General features: G+C 40.0%; 1 protein-coding gene across 2 annotated transcripts in view; it reads right to left on the bottom strand.

The window, feature by feature from the left end:
• TMTC4 (transmembrane O-mannosyltransferase targeting cadherins 4) overlaps nucleotides 1-26,340 on the bottom strand; it is a 52,386-nt gene extending 26,046 nt beyond the window's left edge. The window contains exons 1-6 of one of the 2 annotated variants that reach the window (XR_011806317.1): nucleotides 26,188-26,332; nucleotides 24,214-24,429; nucleotides 18,159-18,274; nucleotides 15,946-16,162; nucleotides 12,291-12,378; nucleotides 1,159-1,256 (exon numbers count right to left, since the gene is read on the bottom strand). Coding sequence is in view for 1 of the 2 variants with exons in the window: in XM_027443723.3 (XP_027299524.1) it covers nucleotides 1,159-1,256; nucleotides 12,291-12,378; nucleotides 15,946-16,162; nucleotides 18,159-18,274; nucleotides 24,214-24,375 (681 nt within the window). In the remaining variant the exon portion in view is untranslated. Of the gene's footprint in view, nucleotides 1-1,158; nucleotides 1,257-12,290; nucleotides 12,379-15,945; nucleotides 16,163-18,158; nucleotides 18,275-24,213; nucleotides 24,430-26,187 lie in introns of both variants that reach the window. The other variant, XM_027443723.3, reaches the window with a different exon arrangement.
• Between the last annotated feature and the right edge of the window lie 704 nt (nucleotides 26,341-27,044).

The following is a 27,044-nucleotide window of genomic DNA, read 5'->3' as shown; positions in this document are numbered from 1 at the left end:
AAAGGGAGAAGAGAGAAGATAGGCTGGAGAGTTGGATGGTTCCACATAGAGAGATCAGCTGGCAGGTACAAGGCTTATGGCTCACTTACATGGAGATTAGGAAAGCAAGAATCTTGCTGAAAAATACATTCAGCCTACAAGGAATCTTTTTAATGTATGATATATCCCTTTATCCCTCTGACCTTTACCCTTCAACTCAAGGATAAATATCATCATCCTAGCAATGCAACAGCAAACAAAAAATCCAGATCAAATAACAATTCTGTGTCTGCTAGCTCAAATAATTACTTCATGCCACTAGAAGAAATAATCACACTATGTTTTTTAAGAGAACTTCTGTTTTCTTCACAGATACCTTTGAAAAATACATCAGCCTGTGAATGTCCATCAAAAAATAATGTCCTACAGTAAGATGTTTTCAGTAATTTCTTCTACAATTTTTTCTAAGGCTGAGAAGGTCCTTGCTGCAAAGAATTCATCTGATTGCTTTATCTATGTTATTTAAAGCTACAAATCAGATTTACTTATACAGATATACAACTATGCAAAAGGTATAAATCATTGATGTAGTATTACAGGTAGCTTACCGGATCACCCAAAAGAGACTTTTCACTTAAGTAACAGAAAGCAAGAGTAAAATGAACGTGAAAAGTAAGTACATCTGTTTGAATAGACTGTTTACATAAGAGATGGAAATAAGAAATTCAGTATTAGCAATACATAAACAATTACCCTACTTATAATTAGAATGTTCAAAAAAAACCAAGAGGGTGGAGCTTCTAAAAACAGTCTCCTCCAGTTCATAAACTTCAGAGAGAAGTTTGTAGACCCACTACCTCAACGATTATACATTCAAAACCAAGGCCAACGAACGTGATACACAGTGAAACTAACACTGTGAATCTTAAATTTTGCAAGTAATTAACAAGATACACACGAACTGCTTACAAAAGATAAAATGAATTCCAGCAGGTTGGCCGGGATACAATCGAGAGAGCTCTACTGGAATACTGTTTTTAGTAAACATTAACTAGTTTTCTGAGCAGAACAAAAAGATGTTCACGAAATTAGTTGTGGAGAAAATTCATCCTTGTAGACTTTACAACTGCACCTGACAGATGCTAAGGTCAAAAATCAATTGATTTTTGGGATTCTTACCAGTATCGTAATTCCTTGTTCTTTGCACAGCATGGCTACTGCACCTAGGAGAACACTCACCAGCACCCAGAATACAGAAAAATGATGTCCTTCCTTATCTGTTAAAATAAAGCATGCCATACCATTAGGTTTATACATTTAAAGGTAAAGTTGGAAATTAAAATTAGAATTAAAAACAAAACAAACAAACAGCATCTAAACTCACAATCTTTTTTATCAGTCAAAATCTGGATACACAGACTTGAAAATCATTGGGCACCTCCTGCAATATGCTGGCATTTGTCCTTTTATTGCAGTCATTTTCTATTCTCAGAGACATTAGAAATCTCCTATTTGCTAGATGTCTTAGCCAGACTAATTAGAATGGCAGAAGCTTCACACAGTTTTCACAATTCATCATCTGAAAAGGTTAATTCCCAATATTTAGACTCATTTATCATCCTTAGCTATAGCTCTATCATTACTGGCCACTCTCCTCCAAGCTACTACAAGAACAAGAAATTCTTTCTAATGGTTACACATGAAGCAGCACCACACACACAAACTATGTTAACAGTAACCTAAGGTACAAAGGCACAATGAGCTGCTTTTCCAGGGCTGCTACATTTAGCAAGTGCTATATGTCATTTCATTAGTACTGCTGTGGAATGCCATGAAGCTCAATAATTTCAGCATCTGATCAGAGAAGCAGTTCTTGCAGTTTTACAGCAGGGTGAGAAACTCTGGGGTTAAGAGATCAAGACTAGCTACAGCTTCTAGTACAAAAAAAAAAAAAGTATTTAAAGACTGTACCATGTAGCTGAGTTTAGGCACTACAAGCAGGCATTTCTGAGATTGATATAACAATAAGCTCGACTACAGCCAAAGGTACTATCGCACACACAGTACACGGGTACTTCACATAAAAACATGTCTGTCACAACCTCTACTCCACAGGTGCAATCAACAGAGGGAAGCACTCAGCTCATTCAGAGAGAGTTTCTCGATTCAAGCAACATGAGCTCTACAGGCATCACAAGACTCATTTGCCATGTGAAAAAAACAAAAGTTGAACTCTATATTCATCGACTGAACCCCTTTTTTATTCTCCTTGATCTCTAGAGCTGTACTTTCCTACTGCAGGTTGGGCCCTCAGCACTTAAACAGAACTGCAATAATCATCTACGCAGAGGGCAAATGGAAGAAGTAAGGGTTATTTCACCAGAAGTAGGCACCTGAGAATAGAACAGAAAAGAAGAGAATAGAATGGAATAGAACAGAACATCAGGCTTCCTTTCTAAATGGTTGAAAGAAGGAGAACCCTTTAGGGATCTAGTCACCTGCTTTTCACCGATGATAAAGGGAAACTAGCATACTAACTCAGTTGCTGACAAGATATGAACCATCACAAGTGTCTGAGGATCTACTGACATTGGCTTCCTCTCTCATTCTGAGGCAGAATACTTATTTTATAGCAGAAAGAAGTTCTGAAGAACAGGAACAAGTTTTGAAGTTGCTTCTAGCACTTTTTTCTTACCCAAGACTTAAAGCTTCAACAAAGTGGATATTAAGATGTTTGAAATTCATTGCAATAAAAATCTAATGGGCATTTGTTTCTTCTCCCTCCACCCCAAATTATGTCCTTGCAGGTGAGAACAGAGTTAACATTGGAGGTGCAGATGTTACAAACTGAAAAGAAAGCCTCCTGAAGGACAGAAGTCATACACCTTTCAATACCAAAACAAAACATGGAAATACAAAATATAATGGCTAAACTAAAGAGGTTTTAGTTGTAACTAAAAAAAAGAAAAAGAGGAAACTCTAATTCACATCACATATACAGAACTGAGGGTTTTCAGGGTTGCAATATGCACACAGTTCATGGAGAACGGGGCTTCAAAATTCTTTATATAAGCTTTGCTGAGAATAAAAGGGATCTGTCCTAAATACATGGCTTGAAGATCTTCGACTCTTCAGACTGCTTGCAACGCAAGACTGCTCATCCAGTTTTTGAAATCTGCCTTTTTTATTTTATATAAGGTAGAAAGAAACCAGTTGGCAGGAGGTGAGGATGGAAGGCAAACTAATTGACTGTGATGACAAAATAACAATCAGTCATCCCTAGTAAGCATGAAAGGGAGAACATTGAACAAAGTCAAATGACTTCACTGAGTTTACTGAAGTGTACTTTCTTCAGGTGAGAGGGTTCTTCTTCCCACAATCAAATTCTGGAGGAGAGAAGCTGGGATGTTTGAGCACAAATAAAGACTATGTTAACATGGAAGTTGGTAGGAAGTATATACAGCAAAGAGACACCAACACAGTGATTCACAAATGCTTTGATAACTTGCAGTGTGAGAAGCAACAGGGAGAAAAGGAAGTTCAAATTATCAAGGACGAGTATAACAATAGCACACTCATACAGCATGAAATTCATAAAAGCCGCATCACAAAAGGAGAAAAGGCAATTTATGTAAAGGAGGAGTTATTCCAATACTCAGTGAGAAAGCAAATGGACATTGCCAAGAAAATAGAAGTGTTCTGTGCCTTTTTGCTTCATTTTTCACAAAGAGGTCAGTTGCAATTAGCTGGCTTACACAACATCAGCAGGAAAGGAGCAAGAATAGAAGCAGAACAGTGAACAACAACAACAACACAGAATTTACAGAGAAGTTAATCTGTTTTAAATTACAGCAATTGATTACATTTACTCCAACAGGTCCTATACACCACAGAGTAATCTCAACTGTTACCTCTGAGACATCATGCAAAATGCATGAAATTCCAGAAGCTTGGAGTTAAAAACAAACAAACAAGAAATCCCATCGTGCCTGCATGTCCACTATTGAAGGGTAAAAGAGATAGGAAAATTAAAGCTAAAGCATCAAAGCCAAGCTGACTAGTTGAAATTGTCCAGAAAACAAAAAACGCCACAAGGTATTTTCTAGATGAGTTTCTAAAAGAAAATGATATGATTCATTGTTTTCCAAAGACGTATTACAGCTACTTAAATCAAATTAAGTATAGTTTTTGACTTGGAGAGCAAAAAGGACTTTCTGGATGAGAGCAAACCTGTAAACCTCGACTTCAGGAAGGCATGAGAATGCCACTGGAGACAGTGTGAAATAAGCAAGAAATAATAGGGTGTGGATGAAATTATAGAATGGATACAAGTAACCATTGTAAAACTGCACTAAGACTCTAGGCCACTGTGCAAAATAGGAAAATACATTCTGGATTGGGTCTTCCTTTCATCTAGCTCTCTTAGGTATTTTTAAAAATTTGGATGATGGAATAAGGAATATTCTGATTAGGTCCAGAACTGCTGCCAGGCTATAATGGCTATGAAACATACTAAGGAGAAGACAGAATTCCTCTGACAAACTGGAGAAATGGTCTTGAAAACTGATAATCAAATGCTATTCAATAGGCACACGTTCAAAGTTGTACAGAAACTGATTTGTGTTGTGAACATCCCAAGTCTCAGATGCCAGAAATGTCTCAGCATGTAAAGAGTAGCCAAGCTTATGTAGGAACCCTCAAATACAGTAAAAGATGGTAAAGAACAACAACAACGAAAAAACACAGTTCCATAGATACATTCGTTAAAAGATTAGAAACAAGCATCACGATCTCCTTCCCAAAACCATGATCTCAGTTCCTTTATTTTCTTTTACAGTCTCAAAAAGTCAGTACAGCCATATACAGAACTGTAATATTATGAAAGTTCATCAGTTTGTGATTAAACTTCAAAGAAAGAGAATTTTAATTAAGAAATGTTTTATCTTGTGCTTTTTCCTGGGTCAATATGCACAGACACCCCCCAAATCCTCCCTGCAGAAATCTCGGGACTAAACTAGGACTGAAAAACAGATACAAAAGACTGGCATTCAGCAATGTCAAGCAATTTTTAACAGTGATTTGAAAATGTAAAGCACTGCATAAGCGCTAATTATTATTATAAGATACACACATGCCAATAGAAGTAATCAGCCTAACAAAGCACATTCCCCTAATATGGCACTGCTTCCCACCAGAAGAATCTTGTGTTAGAAAATGAAACCAATCTTTGGTTGGCACCTGCACCTAGTTGAAGCTGGTATACCATATTGTGAGTGGGCATCGTGCCACTCTGACAGATGGACAAGATTGTAAGCACGCCAAATAAACAGAGTACTTGCCTTTTTTTTTTTTTTTTTTTTTTTTTTTAAGCTGGAAAAACACACTGTTTCTATACCAACAAAAAAGGGTGTTTCAATGACCTCACTTTACGAGTACCTTAAGTCTGAAAGTCAAAGGGATCCAAAGAAATACCTGTGTAAGACATGAAGAAGCCATGAGGGCTCTTCCACTCAGGCTGCTGGACTCAAGTATAAGCACTATGTATGCAGAATTGCTCTAGGAAAGTGTTTTACAGTGTGGAGTCAACTGATCCTAAATTTATGAGCAATATGCTTACTGTGTAGATACCCCTCAACTCTGCCTTCCTAGATGTTAATCCTACTTCTTTTAAGAGACCTTATCTTGCAATGTCCTAAATCCACAAGTCAATGAATACAAATTCCTAATAAGTTCAGGATATGAAGAAAAATACTACATGTTTAGAGTACCAAGCTTAGTTTTACTTTAAAGTCAAGCTAGCAACAGCAAAAAAACAATAATTATCAAGTCAGACATTTAGGCATTCAGCATTTCCTCCCTCAAAGCCAGCTGAGCATCTTAGGGCCTAACCAGGTGGCAACTTGGAGCAGTTCAAGAAGTCACTGAAGCACGTCTAAGTGCATTGCTACAAAGAGCAGGAAGAATTCCCTAGTCTTAGAAGATAAAGTAAGAATCCATTGTCAGAGTTAACTTAAGCCTGGGATCTCCCTGCGTGTCTCCAATTCTCTGAATGTACATACCACTGCAGCGCAGCTCAGCATTTTACTTAATACTGAAACTTCAACAGCAAATGGCATTCCTAAACATCTCCAAGTACCTCCAACTCATTACATAGAGGCTACAGTAGAGCGATTATCTAACCCTAAATTATACTATCTTGGACAAACAAAATTTAGCACTAATTCTACAAAAAAGAAAGTTATGGTTTTTCATTTGCCCACTAAAAGAATAAATGGATAGATTTTCCACGTGCAACACCTCCTTCCCAATGTGTTCAAACATGAACAGTTGGGCACATAGTTGAAAAATCAGGGCCCAAATATTTAACAGTTTAGTCTGGAGAAGAGGAGGTTCAGGGGAGACCTCATTGCTCTCTGCAGATACCTGAAAGGAAGGTGTGGGGAGCTGGGGGTCGGCCTCTTCTCACAGGTAACTAGTGATAGGACTAGAGGGAATGGCCTCAAGTTGCACCAGGGGACATTTAGGTTGGACATGAGGAGACATTTCTTCTCAAAAAGAGCAGTCAGGCATTGGGATGGGTTGCCCAGGGAGGTGGTGGAGTCACTGCCCCTGGGGGTGTTCAAGGCAAGGTTGGACGTGGTGCCTGGGGACATGGTCTAGTGGGTGACATTGGTGATGGGGGGTGGTTGGACCAGATGATCTTGGAGGGCTTTTCCAACCTTAATGATTCTGTGATTCTACGAGTAGTAAATATCTTTGACCAATTGCAAAATAGCTAACAAACTGCCCCTTATCTTAACAGTACTGACTTTCACATAAAAGACTTACACATTTCCAAACTAAAGGAAAACCTCCACTATTCACAAAACTCATTGCTACAGTCTGCTTTGCATGTTTCATTATATTAGCAGTGAACTAGCAGATGATTAATGGAAGACTACAAAGAACAGAACAAAACAGAAACACACAACCAAGTACAAAGTCATTTTTAGAAGTCATAGCATATGAGCAAACAGTTGTTCCCCTATTTCAGATCCATGCCAAGTATTACTCACATGAAGCAAATATCATAAACTCAACATTTTACATTACTCAGATCACCAATGCAGTTGGCAAATACATGCAACTGGATCACTGTCAAGGCTGAAGACAAAGGAAGGCAAAATGAATACTCTAGCAGTTTTAGAAGTCCTTATTAATTCCCAGAGATACTGCATTAAAATTCAACAAAGTTAATAACCCACAGTTCCCTTCAGAACATACCTAAACAGTTGTCAGCTCTTGCTGTCTCCAAAGCCTATGCAGTGGATTTGTCCCCACAGATGTGTTTTTAAAACAGCCGGACAGAATGAGAACAACAGATTAGTTCCTTGCAAACATAAATGTTATCCTATCAGAGTTCTGGTAACATTAAAAACTCTATGTTAGAAAAAAAGTAACAGAATTTTAGAACTTCAGTAAAACATATTTATAACCTATATAGTGTGTTAAACGCTGATACTCTTTGGAAAAAAAAAAAAAAGATAAAATGCTACGGATTCTGGCTAAAAGAAACTGTCTGCCCCCAAATCCATCAAAGCCACGAATAAACCACATCAGACAGGCAACCTACAGTATATATTGAGCTTTACAAAAATAATTTTCCTTTGGAAATTTTACAGTCTGGCAACTTCTACCTTTCTAATCTCCTACTTGTTTTCAGTATTATTTATACTTCACCCCTTTATCCCCCAAATACTCTTCACACACTTTGTGTCCTCAATCTCAAGACAAAAAAATAATCTTACATTTATTCACTTAGATATCAGGTGAAAACAAACACTAACCAGCCTCTCTTCTATGTCTTTTATCACTGTTAGAGAAGACTTCAAGGATGACAATTCAACAACTGTATCTATCCTAGTGAAACAGATTTCTGGAACTCTGCTGGACACAAATCTCACATTGCCTTGCTGCAAGAACAGTCAGGTTCTTTATGAAAGACTTAAGATATCCTATGTATTTAATAACATTAGGATGCTGCTGGAGACAGAAGAGTTTATGTTACTGAGGACTAACTGTATCTGTACAAATATATACAAATCTAGCAGAACAAAAGGAAATAGGATGGTGTAACAAACTGCTAGATCCCATTTTCCCGGGGGATCCTCATAAAGCTACTATGTATGATTAGAAACAAAAGCCTAATGCAACGGAACGCACAGAAGGTTTTTTAGTTGTGTTCTCCCCCTCCTTCTTACTAAGACTATTCCACAAAGATAAATTACCATCTCAGTTGGACCTTGAAAGTGATGAAGTAACAACTGCTAGCTTGGACTAGCACTATCAATGTGCCCTGGCAGTATTACAGACTTTCTGAGCCTTGTGGCTAACCACACTTTGCCAGTAGAAGGAAAATAGTTTGAATTCTGAGAGAAGACATGGTATTTTTTCTTTGTTACATCTTAACAGACATTGTTTAAGTCTGTTCTTTAAACTGCATGTGCAGATTTTTAAAATTCAATACTTGAAGTGATATCAACTTACATTTGGGACTAAGAGGGTTTCTGCTGTGACTCCCTCAAATCCAAGCACATCCAAACTTAGCTAAACTCAGATAAAAAGTTCTTTATTCCTTATTCATCCTCTTATTTTTGAATGACTAGAAGAATTGTTAGCCAACAAGGATATTCACACCATCAAAATGGGGACATCCAAGACTAAAGTTTTGCACTTGCTTTAATACAATAAAACCACCGAAAAGCCATACTTGCCTATAGCTACTTCCTCATATGTGGTTACCTTTTCCTACAGCCTTTACGATACAGACACCATACCAGTCCATACCAGTGCCTGATGGGTTGGACCAACCTCCCTGCTCAAAAGAGAGAAATCATAAAGACAGAAAGTAAAACTGTTGGTGGTGGTCAGCGGGTTTCAGCATGATACATGGGTACAGCAAAGAACAGGCATGCCATTTGGAGGGACTAAGACAAGCTGGTGGAGCGGGCTGACAGAGGCCTCGTGAAATTCAAAGACAGCAGCACACAGCAGACCAGCTTGGGGACTGCCTAGGCAGCAGCTCTGCATAATAGGAGCTGGAGTTCCTGGCTGACAGCAAGTTGAAGAGGAGTCGACAGCGTGGCAATGAAGCAGGTTAAATGTACACAGGGCTATACGACCTGCAGCATACCCAGGGGGTGAGGGAAAGTTGCTTCTCTGTATTCAGCTCTTGTGAGGCCACATCAGAAGCACTGTTGTACCCGATTCAAGAAACACATGAATAAGCTGGAAGTCCAGCAAAGAACCCCTAAGATGGTTAGGAGAGTACAAACTAGGAAAAGAAGCTGAGGGAATTGGTTCCCTCATCCTCCTGCCCTAGAGGAGAAGGCTGAGAAGGATCCAATTTCAGTCTTACCATTTGAAGAAAAGTTATAGGGATGACAGACTTCTGTGAAGTGCTCAGAGAAAGGAAACGATGCACCAATCGCAAGGCCCAGCGAAGTAAAATGCAATTGAACGTAAAGGGAAAAAAAATACGTCTAAAAAATACTTCTCAGGAGGGCTGTTAAACACAGGTTGCCTAGTGAGGCTGTGAATTGCCTTGAAGATTTTTACCACCCACCTGTCTAATGCTTCGAACAACCTGATCTATAAAGTGCCCTTGCTTTAAGTTGTCAGACCAGAGACGACCTCCAAAGTTTTTTTCTGACCTACGGATCTCTATAATCTATGACAAAAACCTAGGTTGCTCCATTTTTGCAGCTACCCTAAGCAACAAGCCTAGTCTTCCTAAGCTTCTATGCAATGTACCCCCAGAAGGTGACAGAAAATTCCTAAGATAAGCTCCCCCCCTCTCAGTGACCACTGAAATAAGCCTATCTCGTTCCAGTGACTATACAGAAAGAGCATGGAGAAAAGGCTTTTAAGTTGCATGCCCAAGCTAGCTGGTGAAGGTCACAAAGTAGGGAAACTTAAAAATAAAGCCTGAGAATACCGACATATATAACAGATACAAGGTGAAATGCAGCTGGCTTACGAGGCTGGAGATCAAGTTTGTGGGGAAACTGCTGGTGGAGACAATCTCACTTACCTCTCTGTTTACAAATTAAAGGTTTTCACATTTAGGAAGACATGTCTAGGATGAGCAATGAAACCTCCCAGACCCTTCTAAGACAGTTTTCAGACCAGAACCATTCTGACCTGAAAACTTCATGCAAATATCTATTGTGTGGCACACTGCTCATTGGCCTGTAGCAAATCACATAAGGTTCTGAGGGAAGAAATACTCTGAAGCTTGGGCTCCTCCCTTTAGGGTCTGTGCAAGATCTGCTTAGGACCTTATTAGTGCTCTCCACAGTGCTGGATGATGTGTAAGTTTTCATTCTCTCATTTAGAAGATGCCAGATACCTGCAAGAACCTGAAATTGTCACCAAGCTAACCAAGAAGCAGCTGTTGGAAGAGACACAATTATGTAACTTGGATACAAATTCTTCAGTACAAAGTCGAAACTGCTTTCAGAAATCACTGAGGAAAAATCAAGTACTGAAGGTGACAGTAAACATTGAAAACTGATCTGAAGGACAAAAGACACAATTATGCTGGCAGACCATAGTTCTCCATAGCAAATCTGCTTAACAGACACAGTTCTGATACTATTATGAGATAGCATCCAATGAAAAAAAAACAAACAACCAAACAAAACCTATGTGCTGCTTAGTATCTTGACTTCATAACATTTTCTTTTTTCTGTATCAATGACAAGAACTTTAGTACAACACTTTTAAAATTACACTGACTTCTAAAAGCTATCAGACTAGCCTTTGCAAGTTTTAAAAGCACTTAGAATATCCCTTACCAGAGTATACATCACATTCTTAATCATTCCTGAGATATCCTCCATATCAAAAGAAACACAGATTCCTTTTTGAGTCTCCAGTAGTCCTCCTAACAACTTGGCTCTTGAGTTGTTCAAACAAGGATAATTACCCCAGCCATACAGGCCTACCTCTATCAACAAACTGGAAAGCACATAGCCAATATTTTGTCTAATTCAATTTAGTGTTGACAGAAGAAACATCCAAAGCACAATCATAGCCAGTAAAATAGGTGAGAAAAGAACTAATGAGCAAGCAAGGTCCCAAGGCCAATTTTCATCAAGACATTACTAGCTCAGTTGACAGAATGGAAACAGTTGGAAAAAATAATCAGAAGTGAACAGGAATTACTACAAATGTAATTTGAAGTGACCAAGTTTAACCTAAACTTATGATATCAAGTGCAGAAATAAGCACAGTAGTTCTAAACGTGCTAAGCTCAATTAGCAGGAGTTATTCACAACATCTTAGAGCTCTCTGTGCACCAACTCACCCCCCTCAGGCTACACTAAGCTCTGCATTTCTGTGACTGTGTTGTTAATCTAAATAATTGCCAACTGTGGTTAAACATCGTAGGCCATGCCTATTGAACTGATATCACACAAGCTCTTCACAGCGCAGTTCTTCATGGGTTCACCAAATGATTCCACTATTTCCTGTGGTAGAACACATTCAGATACCAGACTGCATATTCTGTACAGGTTCTCCTAATTGTGAATTGTGAATTGATGTATTCTGTACTTATTTAATAGACTCCCACGAAAATTTCTCCACAACAGTATTTCAACTGCCAAGTTGCATTCAGATCAAATAATACAACAGATCTAAAAGCTCATTTGAAAAAACATCTAAGAAAGAACTTTCCATGTAAAAATAATACTGTTACCTTACAAAAACTCTATGAATAATACTATATTCAACATGGATATGCCAGCACTTGCATATTGCAGGGATATAGAGGGCTTACTCATACCAATAAATCTTTACTGTTTATTTAAAAAATTACTCGTAAGGTTTCTAAAATTCATTCCCATTTAGGCCATCCCAACACAATGGCATAAAGTATATTAAAACATTTAAGAAAATAAATTCACGGGTCTGACTTCTTTCTAAAATACTTATTAAAATATTTATTTATGTTTCTAAACAACAAACCATTTCACAAATAAGCCTAGTACAAAAACTATTTTTCTTAAAATAAATTCGTAGTGTTTAACAGGAATTAGGGACAACATTCCCTTCTAGCTCTTCTAAAATTAAATACCTGCTAGAGCAGATTTCTTTATTTTATTTTCAGATTTATATTTAGATTTTTATTTATTTTCAGATTGTATAAACATTAATAGATTCAATCCACAACAGTTGACATTTTCGGTTTTGCTACACTTAAATGGAATGTATGAATACAGATAAAATTTACAGTGCAAACTTAAAGGTGCAAACATAATGCTTACTTTCTCTGAATGCTTTACAGTAGCCAAGGAATGACAACAGAAAGAACAGGGCACATAGTAAGTCTGCTCTGCCAACAATCCCTGCAACCTTAAAAAGAAAAAGAAAAAAATCACTATTACCAGATTTTATTCTCAGAAAATCTGAGGTTAAAATACACACATACATATATATGCACAATGTGAATGCATACAATTATCACTGTAGGTTTTTTTTTTATTGCTTAGGAATAGATGGGTAAAGAATTTAGCTTTAATTTATGAAAAAACTGCTATTTTAAGAAACAAGAAAGGACTATTTAAGAAAATGTAGACTCTGTCCCATTTCATCAGATTTTTGGGTTACATTGCCTTTCAGTAGAATTCTTTGCAAACATTCCAAATCCCTGCAAAATTGAGAACTCTGCTGAAATACAAATCAAGACTGTCTACTTTCAGAATATAAGGCAGCCTTCAAATTGCAGTCTAAACACTCAGAATGAACAAATAACTTCTAGCCTGCTGAAAGGCCTCCCTCCAGCAGTTTTGTTTTTTTTTGTGCGTTATATTACTTGATTACATTAGAGCTACCTCCAACTGCATCTTGCTCTAAAAGAAGCTGTAGTAACATAAGAAAATCAGAACCTCATTCTGGGACCTCTGTATTCTGGATCTGTGCCAAACTATTTAAATCAAGAGCATTCTCAGGACCATCAAGAAGCATTGGTTCAAGCCATTAAAGTATTGTCAGTCTTGGTTTACTTACGGAGGCTCTGAGTTCCATGTTTCCTGAAGAAGCTGTATACAGAGGCCTTTCGGAAGCAAAGCAAGACAGCTACAGTTTTTTTGTTTGTAATGATTCAGGCACAGAAGCAGAAACTTTGGTTCTTGTTTACTAGGCCAGTTGTTCCATTTTGCGAGCAAGAAAGGTAAGTAAAAAGGGAAACTGTATCTTCACTTAGTTTAAAAGCACCTGCTAACCCTCCTTTCAGAAAAGGTGTTTTTTTTTGTTTGTTTGTTTGTTTTTTGGTCAGTCTGACATGAGGGAACGGATATTTCTAAAGAACTTCAGAGGGAGAAAGTAAAATGTAGAGATATGAGAGTAGGATTAAATCCACAAAAGCAGCTCTTTCCTGCTTTACCCTCAGCCTCAGTTGAGCGCCATAAAGGAGAAACTCCTGTATACCTAAACTGAGTTTGGAAAAACTTCTTCATTTATCCAGATAACTTCTCTGTTTCTTCTACATTGTAGAGGAGTTAAAATAATCAATTAAATACCTATGAAGTACTTTGGAAGGTGACAATAATGACATGCCATTCTGTTTCAGAAGCTGCTCTCAACTAAGGAGATAAAAGTAAAGGCGAGATGAGGCAATTTTGAAAATAAATGCTAACTTGTTATAACAAAGATTAAGGGGCTAATAACACACATATGGTCTCAGATGACTCCAAATGTACAATATTCTCATCTTGGATACAGAATCAGGCATATAATCACTGCTAACAGGTAAACAGAAAAATACAGTTTTAAATTAGCATCAGGCATAGTCTTATGTCTTTCATCCATCAAATGTTACACAGAATAAACATCTCTTAAAATAGAGAACGGTGCCACAGCAGTGTTTACCTGTATGTAGAAAAATGAAAATGACAGATGTTTTTATTACATAGCTTCTGAATGCACTTAACTTTTCAAGATCTGTTGTACATGACAGTTTGTTTTGTGCTGCACACACCAAAAACTAAAGCGGCAAACAGACAGATTCCTCACAATTCTATGTCAAAATATGTCATCTCATTTCAAAACCAGAATGTCACGGCACCTAAAATGATGAGGAATGCTCTCTGAGAAGATGCTGCCTGACATGCATTCATGCTAGAACCATAGCAGTATCATGATTGTTACTGTGCAACAAGATTTATCATTCACCGTGTAAATGATTACAAGCCTCTGTCAGCTCCTGGATCTTAGAAGAGATGCGTTACCTAAGCATGCTACTTTTTCCTCTTCCAATGTCTGCCCAAAGTGTATGCAAGTCTTCAAAGCTCACATAGCAGACAGACCACATCACTTGTGATTTATTTGACAAAACCAAGGTCTTAACAACAAACTGCCTTCTGACTTAAATATATTTTTAGAGCCAAATGGAATGAAAAATAAAATTATGGATATTAATAAAAGAGTCAATAGCAAGACTATGGATAAGACTCAAGAGAGATTTCACTTTGTATGTCAAAACATCAAAAGCACCGAGGACTTGTTTTACTTCATTTTGACATCTAAAACTGGTTTTGGAGAACACATACCACGAGCCCGTCTGACTAACATAAGGTGCTCTAACAAAGAAGCTATTCTGCAGGCAAGCAAACACCAGAGAACAAATTGCAGGGTGTTTTAGCTACACTGTCAAATAAAGTGAGGTTAAACCTCAGAATTTGCAAATACAGAACTTGTACTATCTCTAGGTGTCCGATATGTGCAATATCCCTAGTTAGCTGAGAGGCATAGCTTTCTGTAACCTCTTCCCCATCAATTATGTACAAAGGGAATGAAAAAGGGCCAAAATACCCATGGCATATTGTCAGTGAAAAATCAGTGCCACATATATAGAAAAAGGTACACTGAGAATTCAGCGTTCATTTCTAGTATTAGAAATGAGTACTTTTCCAGTAGCTTAGCCTCTCCAAACTCAAAAACCAAAACATCCTTCATTGCTATTATTCTATATGTCATGTACTCATAACTATAAGACATGAAGCAATCAAGAACCAAATCCAGCAACTCCACCAGCATAAGGCCGTAAGACTTTCTTAGCTATGAGTGCAAAGGAGCTTTTTAAGAAAACCTTTTCCTCTTCACTATAATTTCCACACAACGACTTTGATCTTTGGTCAGCTATTTTAATTGGCTGCTACGCACATGCCATATTTCTATTCAGGTTCTTTACAGCTTCAGCTTCCAGCCAGTTATGCTTTTGTCTGCACTATTAAAGGGCCCACTACTATCAGATTTCTGCTCCTCGTGTACGCAATTAGAGGCTGTAATTAAAAAAAAAAAAAAGTCCTTTAATCTTCTCCTTCATATTAAAAATATAAACCCATGGAAATTGATCTCTCATGACATGGGTTGATTTCCAATCCTTTAATCATTTTCACAGCTCTTCCGAGCCCTCTCCATTTTCTCCCAGCATTCTCCTTGCAGCATGGATTCAAAACTGGATAAAGCATTCTACTAGTCACATACAGAGTTTGTATAATACTCCTAGTCCAATTTTCTAACTCCCTGCTCTTTATCAAAGCAAATGGGATTGAAAAGTGGTTAACCATTTGCATTCAGCTTATCTTCCATTCTTCGTGGCTGCTCATGTACTGAATTCTTAACCCAGTAATTAGGAAAACCATGTAGTTTACAGCTATCCTTCTTTAGTTATAGTACCTAAATGATTTAATTTATCTTCCTTAATAAGGTCCAGTCCTTTGGAATTACAAGGTTTTGGAAGCACTAACTATAATATTTGATTGTTCTAATAAGACATTAAAATAAGACGAGTACCAAGAGAAGCATTAAGAATATATATAAGCAACGTATAGAGTAAAAGGCTATGTCAGAACTAATTAGCCAAGATAATCAAGAACTTCTGAAGATATGAATTTTAAGAGTTAAGTATTCATTACTTACACATTCGGTGTGTACTGGATGTACAGCAAACAGCAAAGCAGCTAGAAGAGATGTCTTTGGAGCCAGGTTTAGTCTTCTTCCTTTATTAGTGAATTGCAGCCCACCCAATAATATAGAGAACACATCAACCATCAGCACGGAGATAATACAATGCAGTATTATATTGATGACATGGAAACCAACTGGGTAGAAGCCTCCAGCAAAAAGGTAATTAATTCTGTATACAAACAAAAGCATTAAGGTTAAGAATTGCATAAATGATTAGAGATATGCAAACAGAAAATCCAACCAAACTCGATTAAAAGATTATATTGGAAGCAAACAAACAAAAAAGAACCCCAAAGGCTGAAAAATAAAAGCAAACCCCAGCACGCATAGTATTACCACTTCACCACCACAACAGGCTATAAACACCATCCTGATTTTACTCAAATATATTCACATGAGATACCATATTTAACATAATACCTATCGTCTCCAAAGACATATGTTAATACTACTGTATTAATCATACATATGGTAAGTTAGATCTGGCTTTTGGCCAGCAACATAACTTCAATGTTGTAATGCAATAGTGTGCCTCAAATAAACAACCCAGTCTACTAGGGCATACTTTGGGCTTAAGAGACACTGTGTCCACAAGCAACTTTATGGAATTTTAAATAGATCCATGTAGTAAGGGAACTGATATGCACAGCAACAGATTTCCACTGATATTCTAGCAGAAGAAATGTCCTCACATTTGGACTGATGATGTGGAAACCAACTGGGTACAATCCAGCATCAATCCAGAAAGTAGTCAGATAGCAAGCCTTAGTAACTGATTTCTGAGACTGGCTAGAGACAGGTGTCATGCAAGTATCTGAACCAGAAAGAAGTGTAAATGAAAATTCAGTCTAAGACCCTATTCAAGATAGGAACTTTGAGACAAAATGCAGAGGAAGAAGCATCTTGTTATTTTTGTGTGCTTTTATCACTAGGTGAGATATATAGACACCTAGGTAGGGTAGTGGATTTTATATACTTAATTTGGCCAGTCTGCATCTGACTCAGTGAAATCTATTAAAAATACCTAACTTATTATAAACGTGACACACATAAAAGTTAGACCTGAGGGGATTAAGAAAGCTAATACTTGTAAAAATAACATTTCATGGACCATCTCCACATGCTTGTCTGTATTTTTGGATATAGCACTGACTGTAACCCAGTTCTCTCTTTAAAGTAACCAGAATATTACTGAAGATGGAATATACCACAGAGACCTTGAAAAGAAAGGAAAGCAAGTGCTGTGTAATGCACTGAAAGCTTTACTAGGTTTAAGACACTAACACATTCTCTTCAGTCATATATCGTCCTCTGTGACAATGCGAAGAAACTCCAACAAGACTGTGAAATCCATTAGGCTAAGTACTTAAAACACTAACACTGAACTCGAGTCAAAACTTTTCCTTGAATCTGAGGAGAAAGCGCAGGAATACTTTTTCCCCAACCACTTAGTCTCTGACTTAGTCTGGACACAATTGCATAAGCAGTGCCAGCTCCACATTCTGTAGCAGCGGGTCCCACAACAGAGGGCTGTATGGGGAAAGTAAAGAAGCTTATGGCCAAGTTCTCAAATGTTCTCTGCGTTACTTTGCCCAGTTGCTACATGATCTTTGTACAAGGATTTGGGCAAGCAGTAGACATTAGCTAAGTATCTTTTTCTCAGACACTCACTTCAAGCAAAAATATCTGGGGGAAAACTATTCAGTAACCTAGTAGCAACAGGCCACATTGCATTGATACTATTTATATAAAAGAGAATTATTCAACAGGCCACTAGCAAAGCAGAGAACAGAAAAAAACAACAGCACCACAAGTGGCAGCATGACTAAGCAGAGGCAATGTACATCTAATTCCTTGATGATGTGACCTCATCAATATGTGACCTCAACTATATTGCTCCTAGTACCAAGTAAACAAAATGTAATTTATAAAAGGAAATACAAAAAGTCAAAATAACACATACTTCGAGAAAGAAACAATTTGAAAATTAAAACTCAATTTGAGATTAAGGTAATCAGTGTCAGGAAAGGCAGCCAACTCCCTCCAGACACGCTGTGTCTCCCCTTTTCCCCCTCTTTCCCTTTTCTTGTTTCCTCCTCCCCAAAATCAATCAAGCCAATATGTGTTAAAAAACTTCAGACCTGGAGCTAAATGACAAGTCTCACCTGAAAGTCAGGACAGTCAGTGGTCGATACGACTTATGACTAGTATTGCTGCTGAGTTTGCTGCCCCAAAAGTCATGATGCCACAGGTCACCAAGTGGGGTTTCTGCCCTGAGGTCCTGAAACAAGACATCAGATTCTTAACATTTCAGTTTGGTTCAAAGCAGTTATAGCACAAACAAGTTATAGCTAAAACAAGTTCATGTTACCACAGACATAAGGGTGTTTTGTTGGCTCACTACTGACATTGATGAGGCACCCTAGCTTTCAGTGAAGATCAAATTTTGGATGCCTGTCATCATGAAGGCCATGATGCTTGGATTCTGTAAGTAGGCATAACTACATAAATACTCATAATTCTACTAAATTTCATATCAGTTGATCATTTGGTGCAATTACTGAGATATAATGCACATAAAAGAACACAAAAGTTTCGTAAAACATCTTTGATTTTAGGGCTAGGTTATCTTTCAAAAGAGGCCAAATACAAACTGTCACAAATAGCCGTTTTTCTCCCAGTGTCAGAAGGTCAACTATTAGTGAAAGCAAGAAAGCAAAGAGACTAAATATAGAAAACAACAATTAGCCCTTTCTGAAGCTTTACTTTGCACAGAACACTATTCAAATAGTTTTTTTTTTATTTTTATTTTTTAAATCCTTAATACAAGAAAGCAAGAAGCAAATTCTGCATACTGTTCTAAAAGATTAATAGCAGATTAAAAAATTGAATGAATTATGTTAATTTGGGGTGGGGTCAGGGCCTATAATAAAAACAAACCCGTAACATTGCAAAGGATAAGTATACTCTTTCCTTTTATCTTCAAACTATGCTGATAATGGAAAAATCCAAATAACCTGGCTATTGAATGGAAAACATACACTTTGGAGAGGAAAAAAAAATAAGGAAGCCACCTTTTGAAAGAAATTGATTTTGTAGCATCTTCAGTTTTCTTTGAGAGCAATCTGGGAAGCTCGATCTAACATATTTATCTTCTACCCACCCCTTCATTCTCTTGCTTCCCTGGGGAAAATTCTAATAAGTACCAATTCATACTAGAGCAAACGCAAAGGTTAAATACACTTAAGGCGGAATCTATGAACAAAATTGTACCAGCTAATGAACAGCTTTCGTATGAGTGCTGGTATTATACCTGCATTCAGACCCAAGTGAGTCTATCCCCACCTTCTCTCCCTATTTTTTTTTTTTTCTTAAACAGACCAACAAATCAAAACAGTCCAAACAAGCAATCCAAACAACAGTAAACAGGTAAATCAGGTTATTGAAGCCATGACAAGGCTTACAAAGCCTGGTGTGATACGTCTCCCTTATTCTACATTTCCATCTCTATAGAAGACTGCCCCAAGGTGCAAAACTTCTTTAGTCTCTCACAGATGTTTGCATTGTTGAGTGACAGCTAAGAATTTCTTAGGTATTTTTGCTCCCAGGACTGCAATTTTGGCCTTCGGCACCTAAATTCCTGTTCCATTCCTTACTGGTATGGACAAACCCTAAAGGTGATAATCTAACTCTCAGGGAAGGAGTGAACGTCATCAGCAGTCCACTAAATCAATCAACATGGCCTGCTTTTACAGGGGCAAGTTAGGACTGGGTTGTATTGCAGCCTTTGTACTCTGCAAGGGGGATTTGTTGGTGGCAGTGAAGCCCTCGGACTGTTGTTCCAGCCAGCAGCACTGTTCCTTATGCGTGTTTACCTAAGAAATGGACTATGAAAGAAACTTTCTTCTTCTTTTTTTTTTAAAGGAAGTAGCACGATTTTAAAAGTATGTTCTCTATGTCACAGATAACCATAATAACATGAGATTGGAAATATTCGAGATGAGTAAGGCTAGATTTCCCGCTCATCTTCAATCAGCCTTCTTTTGTCTTCAACAGACAGGATACAGGAAACGCTGAATACCTAGAAGGATTTAGTGATTAGATTATACTTCCTGATGACCCAGAAATCTTCAGTCACGTATCTTGTTGCCCAGAGGTTGTGGGTGTCCCATCCCTAGAGGTGTTCAAGGCCAGGTAAGATGAGGCCCGGGGCAACCCAGTCTGGTGGAAGGCACCCCTGCCTATGGCAGGGGGGTTGGAACTGGATGGTCTTTCAGGTAGGTCCCTTCCAACCTGAGCCTTTCTATGATTCTATCATTGTTCATATACCTAAGTTTTCTTAGAGAAAGTTATTTACATCAATTTTGCCACACAGTGGACTTACCCTAAAAAGGAAATTGTTTGCTCTAGGAGTCACAACTGTTTAAAAGTTAAGTATGCTTTTCCCATACATACATATGAAAGTACAAAGCAAAGAATCTCTAAAGATTTGGTAGCAGCAGCCTACACAAGGCAGGGTTCAATACCTGAAGAAAGGTCAAGTTTTTCTATATGAAGGCTTATGCAAAAAGACACATCGTGTCTGAAGTTTGTCCTAATACAGCTGTTTGACTTGCCAAGCAAGAAAATACATTGCTTAATATAATAGGGTGCTTAAAGGTTGCTTAAAGAGATGGCTGACGTCATCGTGGGACCTCTCTCAATTATTTTTCAATGATCTTGGCAATCTGTAGAGGTCCCAGTAGACTGGAAGCTGGCAAATGTTGTGCCAATTTTCAAGAAGGGTAAGAAAGAAGACCCTAGCAAATACAGGCCTGTCAGTCTCACGTCAGTGCCTGGTAAAATTATGGAGAAGATGATCCTTGAAGTTATTGAAGTGCACCTGAGGGACAATGTAGTCACTGGTCCCAGCCAACATGGGTTCACGAGGGGTAGGTCCTGCCTAACAAATTTGATTTCCTTTTATGATAAGATCACCCATCTAGTCAACCAAGGGAAACCAGCTGATGTGATCTTTTTGTACTTCAGCAAGGCTTTTGACACAGTTTCCCATAGGATCCTACTGGACAAAATGTCCAGCACACAACTTAACAAAAACATCATACAATGGATGAGCAATTGGCTGATGGGCAGGGCTCAAAGGGTTGTGGTAAATGGGGCCACATCTGGCTGGCGGATGGTCACTAGTGGGGTCCCTCAAGGCTCCATTTTAGGGCCAGTCCCCTTCAATGTTTTTATAAATGAGTTGGATGTAGGACTAGGAGTTCTGAGCAAATTTGCCAATGACACCAAACTTGGAGGAGTTGTAGACTTGGATGAGGGTGGAAGGGCCTTGCAGAGAGACCTGGGCGATCACCAACTGCATGAAGTTTAACAAAAGCAAGTGCTGGGTCCTGCACCTGGTACGGGGCAACCCTGGCTATACGTACAGACTGGGCGATGAGACGCTGGAGAGCAGCCACGCAGAGAGGGATCTGGGGGTTGTAGTTGACAGCAAGTTGAATATGAGCCAGCAGTGTGCCCTGGCAGCCAGGAGGGCCAACCGTACTCTGGGATGCATCAAGTACAGCATCGCTAGTCGGTCGAGGGAGGTGATTGTCCCGCTCTACTCTGCGCTGGTCCAGCCTCACCTCAAGTACTGTGTGCAGTTCTGGGCACCACAGTACAAGAAGGACATTAAACTGCCAGAGAGTGTCCAGAGGAGGGTGACAAAGATGGTGAAGGGCCATGAGGGGAAGATGTATAAGGAGCGGCTGAGGGCACTGGGCCTGTTCGGCCTGGAGAAGAGGAGGCTGAGGGGGGACCTCATTGGGGTCTACAGCATCCTGGTGAGGGGGAGCAGAGAGGCAGGTGACCTATTCTCTGTAATCACCAGTGATAGGACCTGTGGGAATGGTATTAAGCTGAGGCAGGGGAAGTTTAGGCTGGACATCAGGAAGAGGTTCTTCACCGAGAGTGGTTGCACACTGGAACAGGCTCCCCAGTGAAGTAGTCACTGCACCAAGCATGTCTGAATTTAAGAAGCGATTGGACTGTGCACATGGTCTAAAGTTTTGGGTAGACCTGTGCAGTGCCAGGAGTTGGACTTGATGATCCTTATGGGTCCCTCCCAACTCAGGATATTCTATGATTCTATAAATGAAGACAAAAAAACACAGCTGTGCACTACTTAAAATAACAAGAAAACTTGGAAACAGTCTCGTACCCCATTTATTGGGTTTATTATCTAATATCAGACAGTTCTACAACATGGTGGAACATTCCTGCCTTTGCTACATGCTCTTTCTCACAGTTAAATGCTCATTGTCTCTGCATTTTTCTTGTGGGTTTTTTATTTCCCTATATTTATTTGACCTGTATTAAAATGGTACTGTCAACAAAATCTCATTTAGTTTCCATGGGATATTGGAAGATTTTGATAATGAAAAAATAGAGTAAGCCTCACAATTTTTTCAATATACAGACTAGGTAAGAATTAATCTGTTTAAGCAATTGGATGAATTTCTCAGCTTTGCCAACAGCTATAATCCTGATGCAGGCTGTTTTGTTGCTTAGATAAACTGAAACACTTCAAAACTTAAAAAGTGGAAGAAATAGAGAAAGATGACAAGTGTGGAAATTCTACAAGAATAAACCTGCCTTGTTTCACCATCAGTCTTTTGTTTGTTCTTTTAGGAAATTAAAATATTGTAATTGTGTCCCAAAATGAAACTTTGCAGAATGAAACATTCCCAGGAGCTGTGTAATTTAAAATAAAATGCCAAAAATAAAATCACTGTAGGTTGTTAATTTGTTGATAGTATTCTTGTAGGAGCTTTGAGATTTATTTCCAATTTGACAGATGTATTTTCCCCCATCCATTTATAACTCAAGGCACGAAGACTTACACAATCAAAATATAAATTTGTCTGAGTAAACAGTAATTCCGTGAAGTTCTTAAATGTACATTGCAGTTAAGTTGCCTCTAAATTTTGTGCAAGGTCAAAAAACATGAATTGTATTCTTCTAGATAGATGTACGAGTCTCTGTAAATTATCCTCCCTCTACTCCCATAGCATCAGGAAAACAGAATCAACAGATGAGAATGACTCATTTTAGTCTGCTCTTCTCTTTTCAAACCTGTCACAAGTACCTTCCAGAACAGTGTAAGAGCTGCTGTGCAACACCATGACCCACTCATGACCACAGGCCCACTAATTGCTACATGTAACTGTATGAAGGGTCTCAGCCATTGAAGACACTCAGCTTCTCACAGTAAAAGTGAAACTTGTAACTAGAGGTTTGTTTGGGTTGCATGTTAATTCCTAAGTATTTCAAGAATTGTTTGTTGCATGTACGATCAGTTTAAAGAAGAGCCCAAAATATTCTGCCTCTATTTCAAAAAAATACTGCCATCACAGGAATATTAACTGCAGAAGGAGCACAGGAAAACGCAGCTTTCCTTGCTCTTATAACATTTTTATGGTATAAACCACAGCTGGAGAACCCCTGCACCCTACAGCCACTTAGTGATCTCGCAACCAGTTTATTCATACAGTTTATTCATCTGTCACTGTGAGGGAATAATGAAAATATCTCTTATTACTATCAATGGATATTAGAAAATCTACAGCATAACTCTTAGAAATGAGCATAAAATTAGATCTGTAGGCAGTCTTGAAATGCAGGTACCCAGTGAATAAGTGTTATTAAACATCACATCCAAATTCACTGCAACCCTGGATGCTTTATGTCCATTTGGTGTAACAAAAAAGAGATCCCTTGACCATATAGCGTAACAAAAAAGAGATCCCTTGACCATATAGCAAGACTTGTCCAGCACAGTATTTCACTTGGAAAAAAAAGTAAAGCTAACATATTCTAAGGGGAGAAAAATAAAACTGTTTAATTTCTTCCCTCTTCTGCTTATGCATTAGAACCCAGGTCAAGTTATTCAAATATCTTTAGGTATATGATGTTTTTTTTTTTTTTATGAGCTTACTCATGCTTCTGTTTTTTCTGTGGAACACTTCTGGACAGTTTGTTTGTCAACTGTAAACAAGGCTCACTTAAAAAAAAAACACAAACAAACAGAAAAATAAAGTTCAAAAAAAAGAATATCAGAGGGAAGTTCTCCATTAGGATGAATATTTTGGGCCTACTTAAACTGTTGTCATTATTTCTTTTCCTATTGTCACTTAAATCAAATGGAAAGAAAACAACAAAACAAACGAGACAAACCTTATTATTGATGATGGCTTCAGAATCATCAAAGACAAAATCTCCATCATAACTGTTAGCAAAACAGAGGAAGGAAATTAATGCCACAACGATTTTAGCCCAGTGTGATGGAAGGAGAACCCATGATATGTCATGGTCCAGATTAGGTTCTGCTTGTGCCATTCTGTGAAACGCTTGTTCCAATTTAGGAGCTTCAGCATTATGTTGGTTGCAAATCTGAAAGAAATATACAGAAATGCACAGTTTTACATTTGACTACAAAAATAATAATAAAATGGGAGGTGGGAATAAGAAAATTAAATTTCAATCAACCAAATATCTTTATTTCACAGTGTCTCATAATACCAGAACATACCAAAACATAATTTTGTACTTCAAATTTGGAAGAAGGACACAATTTCTCACTGTCCATGCACAGAGATAGAAGCCAAGAAATTCTGAGATTCTAAGCCACAGCTCTGGCACAGATAAATCCTAAAACGTTGAGCAAGTCACTTTTTATCTGTTTCTTGCTATTCTTTTCAAGTGCAACATATAGGGCATAACAGGGACTGCGGAGCATCTATAAAATTCTTAAGAGAATGATAAGCACTGTAATTTCCTTACAGGGAGTGGAAAAAACAAACACAAACCATAAACAATTGCAAAAAGAACTCAACTCAAGCCAAGTCCATTGAGTTAAGTGATCTAGTCTTACATACAGCCCATACCTGGAATACATACAGACACTGGGCCCTAAATCTCAACAATGCAAACAATGAGACAAGTATCATACAATTAGGGCTCAAAGGAGCGTTCACTACACCATTCTGCACACCTCCAGTGCAGCACAGGCTTAGTTCCACTACTGTCATCATACGCATGTAGTTGTTGAGGTAGATGAGAGCGACCACACAATCCGACAGCACTGAGCAGTGTATCAGCGTGAAGGTACCAAGACTGGAAGTTTACCCACAAGCCACCTTTACTCGGCAGGGTGTCGTCTGATGCTCCAAAGCCAGCCCTCTGCCTGGGCAGCTATGCTGCCTCTGCTTCGCTGCTGCTCCCACAGTACTGAGAGGGGTTTTATTACCGAGTGCTGCTGGAAATGGCAGGGGGGGGAGGTTACAAATGGGAAGCTACAGTAATAACAGGAGTGCATGAAGTTTGTGACAAGCACATACCGGAGCCCAGCCTCACAATTCCTAGAGTCCAAACCTTAACTTAGTAACTTTCTTCTTATTTGCTGGCTCTTTTATACCAGCTTTACCGCTGCACACCTGAACACATCGCGTTTAACCTCCTAACCAAGGAAAACGCTCCAGCTCTCCGGGTTCCCGAACGGACTCGACCATTAGGGCTGACAAGACAATCGCTTGGCAGCTCTCTGCCCCCCCCCCGCCCATGCCCCCGGGCAGGCTGCACTCCCCGTGCCACCAGCGGCCCTTCCAGCTGCCAGGACCAGCAGCAGCGCTCCGCGGCTCGGCGCCAGGCACAGGGAGGAAAAGCTGAGGAAAAGCGGCGCTGCTCAGCGGGGCAGCCACTTTAGGAGCACGAGAAGAGCAAAACCTTCTCCTAAACTAACCCACCGCTGCGCTTCCAGGTAAGTGAGGGAGAGGAAGAGGCTGCAAAGCAGGGGGTTAAGCAGAGGGAGGCACCCGGCGCTGCCACAGGGAGCAGCCCCCGCCACAACGCGCCCTGCCCTCACCCCACTCCCCCCGCCAAGTTTCCCCGCAGACCCCACCCGGGGGGGGGCTCCCCGTCGCGAACCCCCATAAAAAAAGGGCTTCGGGCGGGGGGGGGGGGGTCCGCAGCTCGCCCCGGGACCCCGCATCCCCAACGGTCCTAACGGCCCCAACGGTCCCAACGGGTGCCGCGTCCCCTCGTCCCGTCCAGCTCCGCGGGCGCTGAGAGGGGAAAAAGGGCGAGCCCCTCTCGCCGAGGACGGGCTCCGGGGTGTGGGTTGTGGGGTCGGGGGTCCCCGCCCGCCGTTACCTGCGAGGAGCCGGAGCCCGCGCGGCGCCCGCCGCCCAACTCCCCTCGCGGGGAGCGCCCGCCGCTCCGGCCGCCGGGGGAGGGGCCGCTGCCGCCGCCGCTTCGCCTCTTGGTCCCGCCCTCCGCCGCCCATTGGCTGCCCCGCCGCCCCGCCCACCCTCCGCCCCGCCCCCTCGGGGCAGCCCCGCCCGCTCATTGGCGGAGGAGGCCGGGGGGGGGTGGTGGTGACGCGAGGAGGGGGCGGGGCGAGGAGGGAGCGGGGCTGGCGGAGCGCCCCCCTCGGCTCCGGGCGGGCGGCGTCCCGCTCACCTGGCCGGCCGTTGGGCTGGCCGTTGGGGCGGCCGTTAGCGTGGCGGTTGTCGCCCTTAATCTGCTGTCGCCACACGCCCGGCTCAGCTGCCCGGGAGGCAGCAGCAGCTGATTCCCAGGCTGTGTTGTTAAAGTGTCCGTGAAAGTCTCGTTGGGAGCTGCTGGTCCGCAACGCCACAAGGGAGCCGCCACAAGGCACCCGAGGTGCTCCCGGCTGTGGGAGCGGCAGGGCAATGCCAGGCAGCTGTCACAAAGCACGCTGTTCACCACACAAAGCTCACGGAAACTTCTCCCTTTGTTCCCGGGGCTCGAATAAACGCATAAACACTCCAAGACAGTCACCTGTGCCTTAAAGATGGAATTAATCTTGTCCTTTCTGCCTTCGTCCGCGATTTAGTGCCATAGGCGGGCACAATCTCTAAGCTTCAGAGCCTCTCATTTAGCACCATAAATTTGGAGCCATAAGCTGGCAGCGATGGAAGGCGTCTTTATGGCTTTTTGGTCAGGCTGCCTTATAAATGCGAGATAAAACGTGAGATAACCCCTAC

Source organism: Anas platyrhynchos, chromosome 1 (assembly GCF_047663525.1).
Source record: "Anas platyrhynchos isolate ZD024472 breed Pekin duck chromosome 1, IASCAAS_PekinDuck_T2T, whole genome shotgun sequence".
NCBI classification, from domain to species: Eukaryota; Metazoa; Chordata; class Aves; order Anseriformes; family Anatidae; genus Anas; species Anas platyrhynchos.
This window is presented reverse-complemented; position numbering and strand designations above follow the sequence as displayed.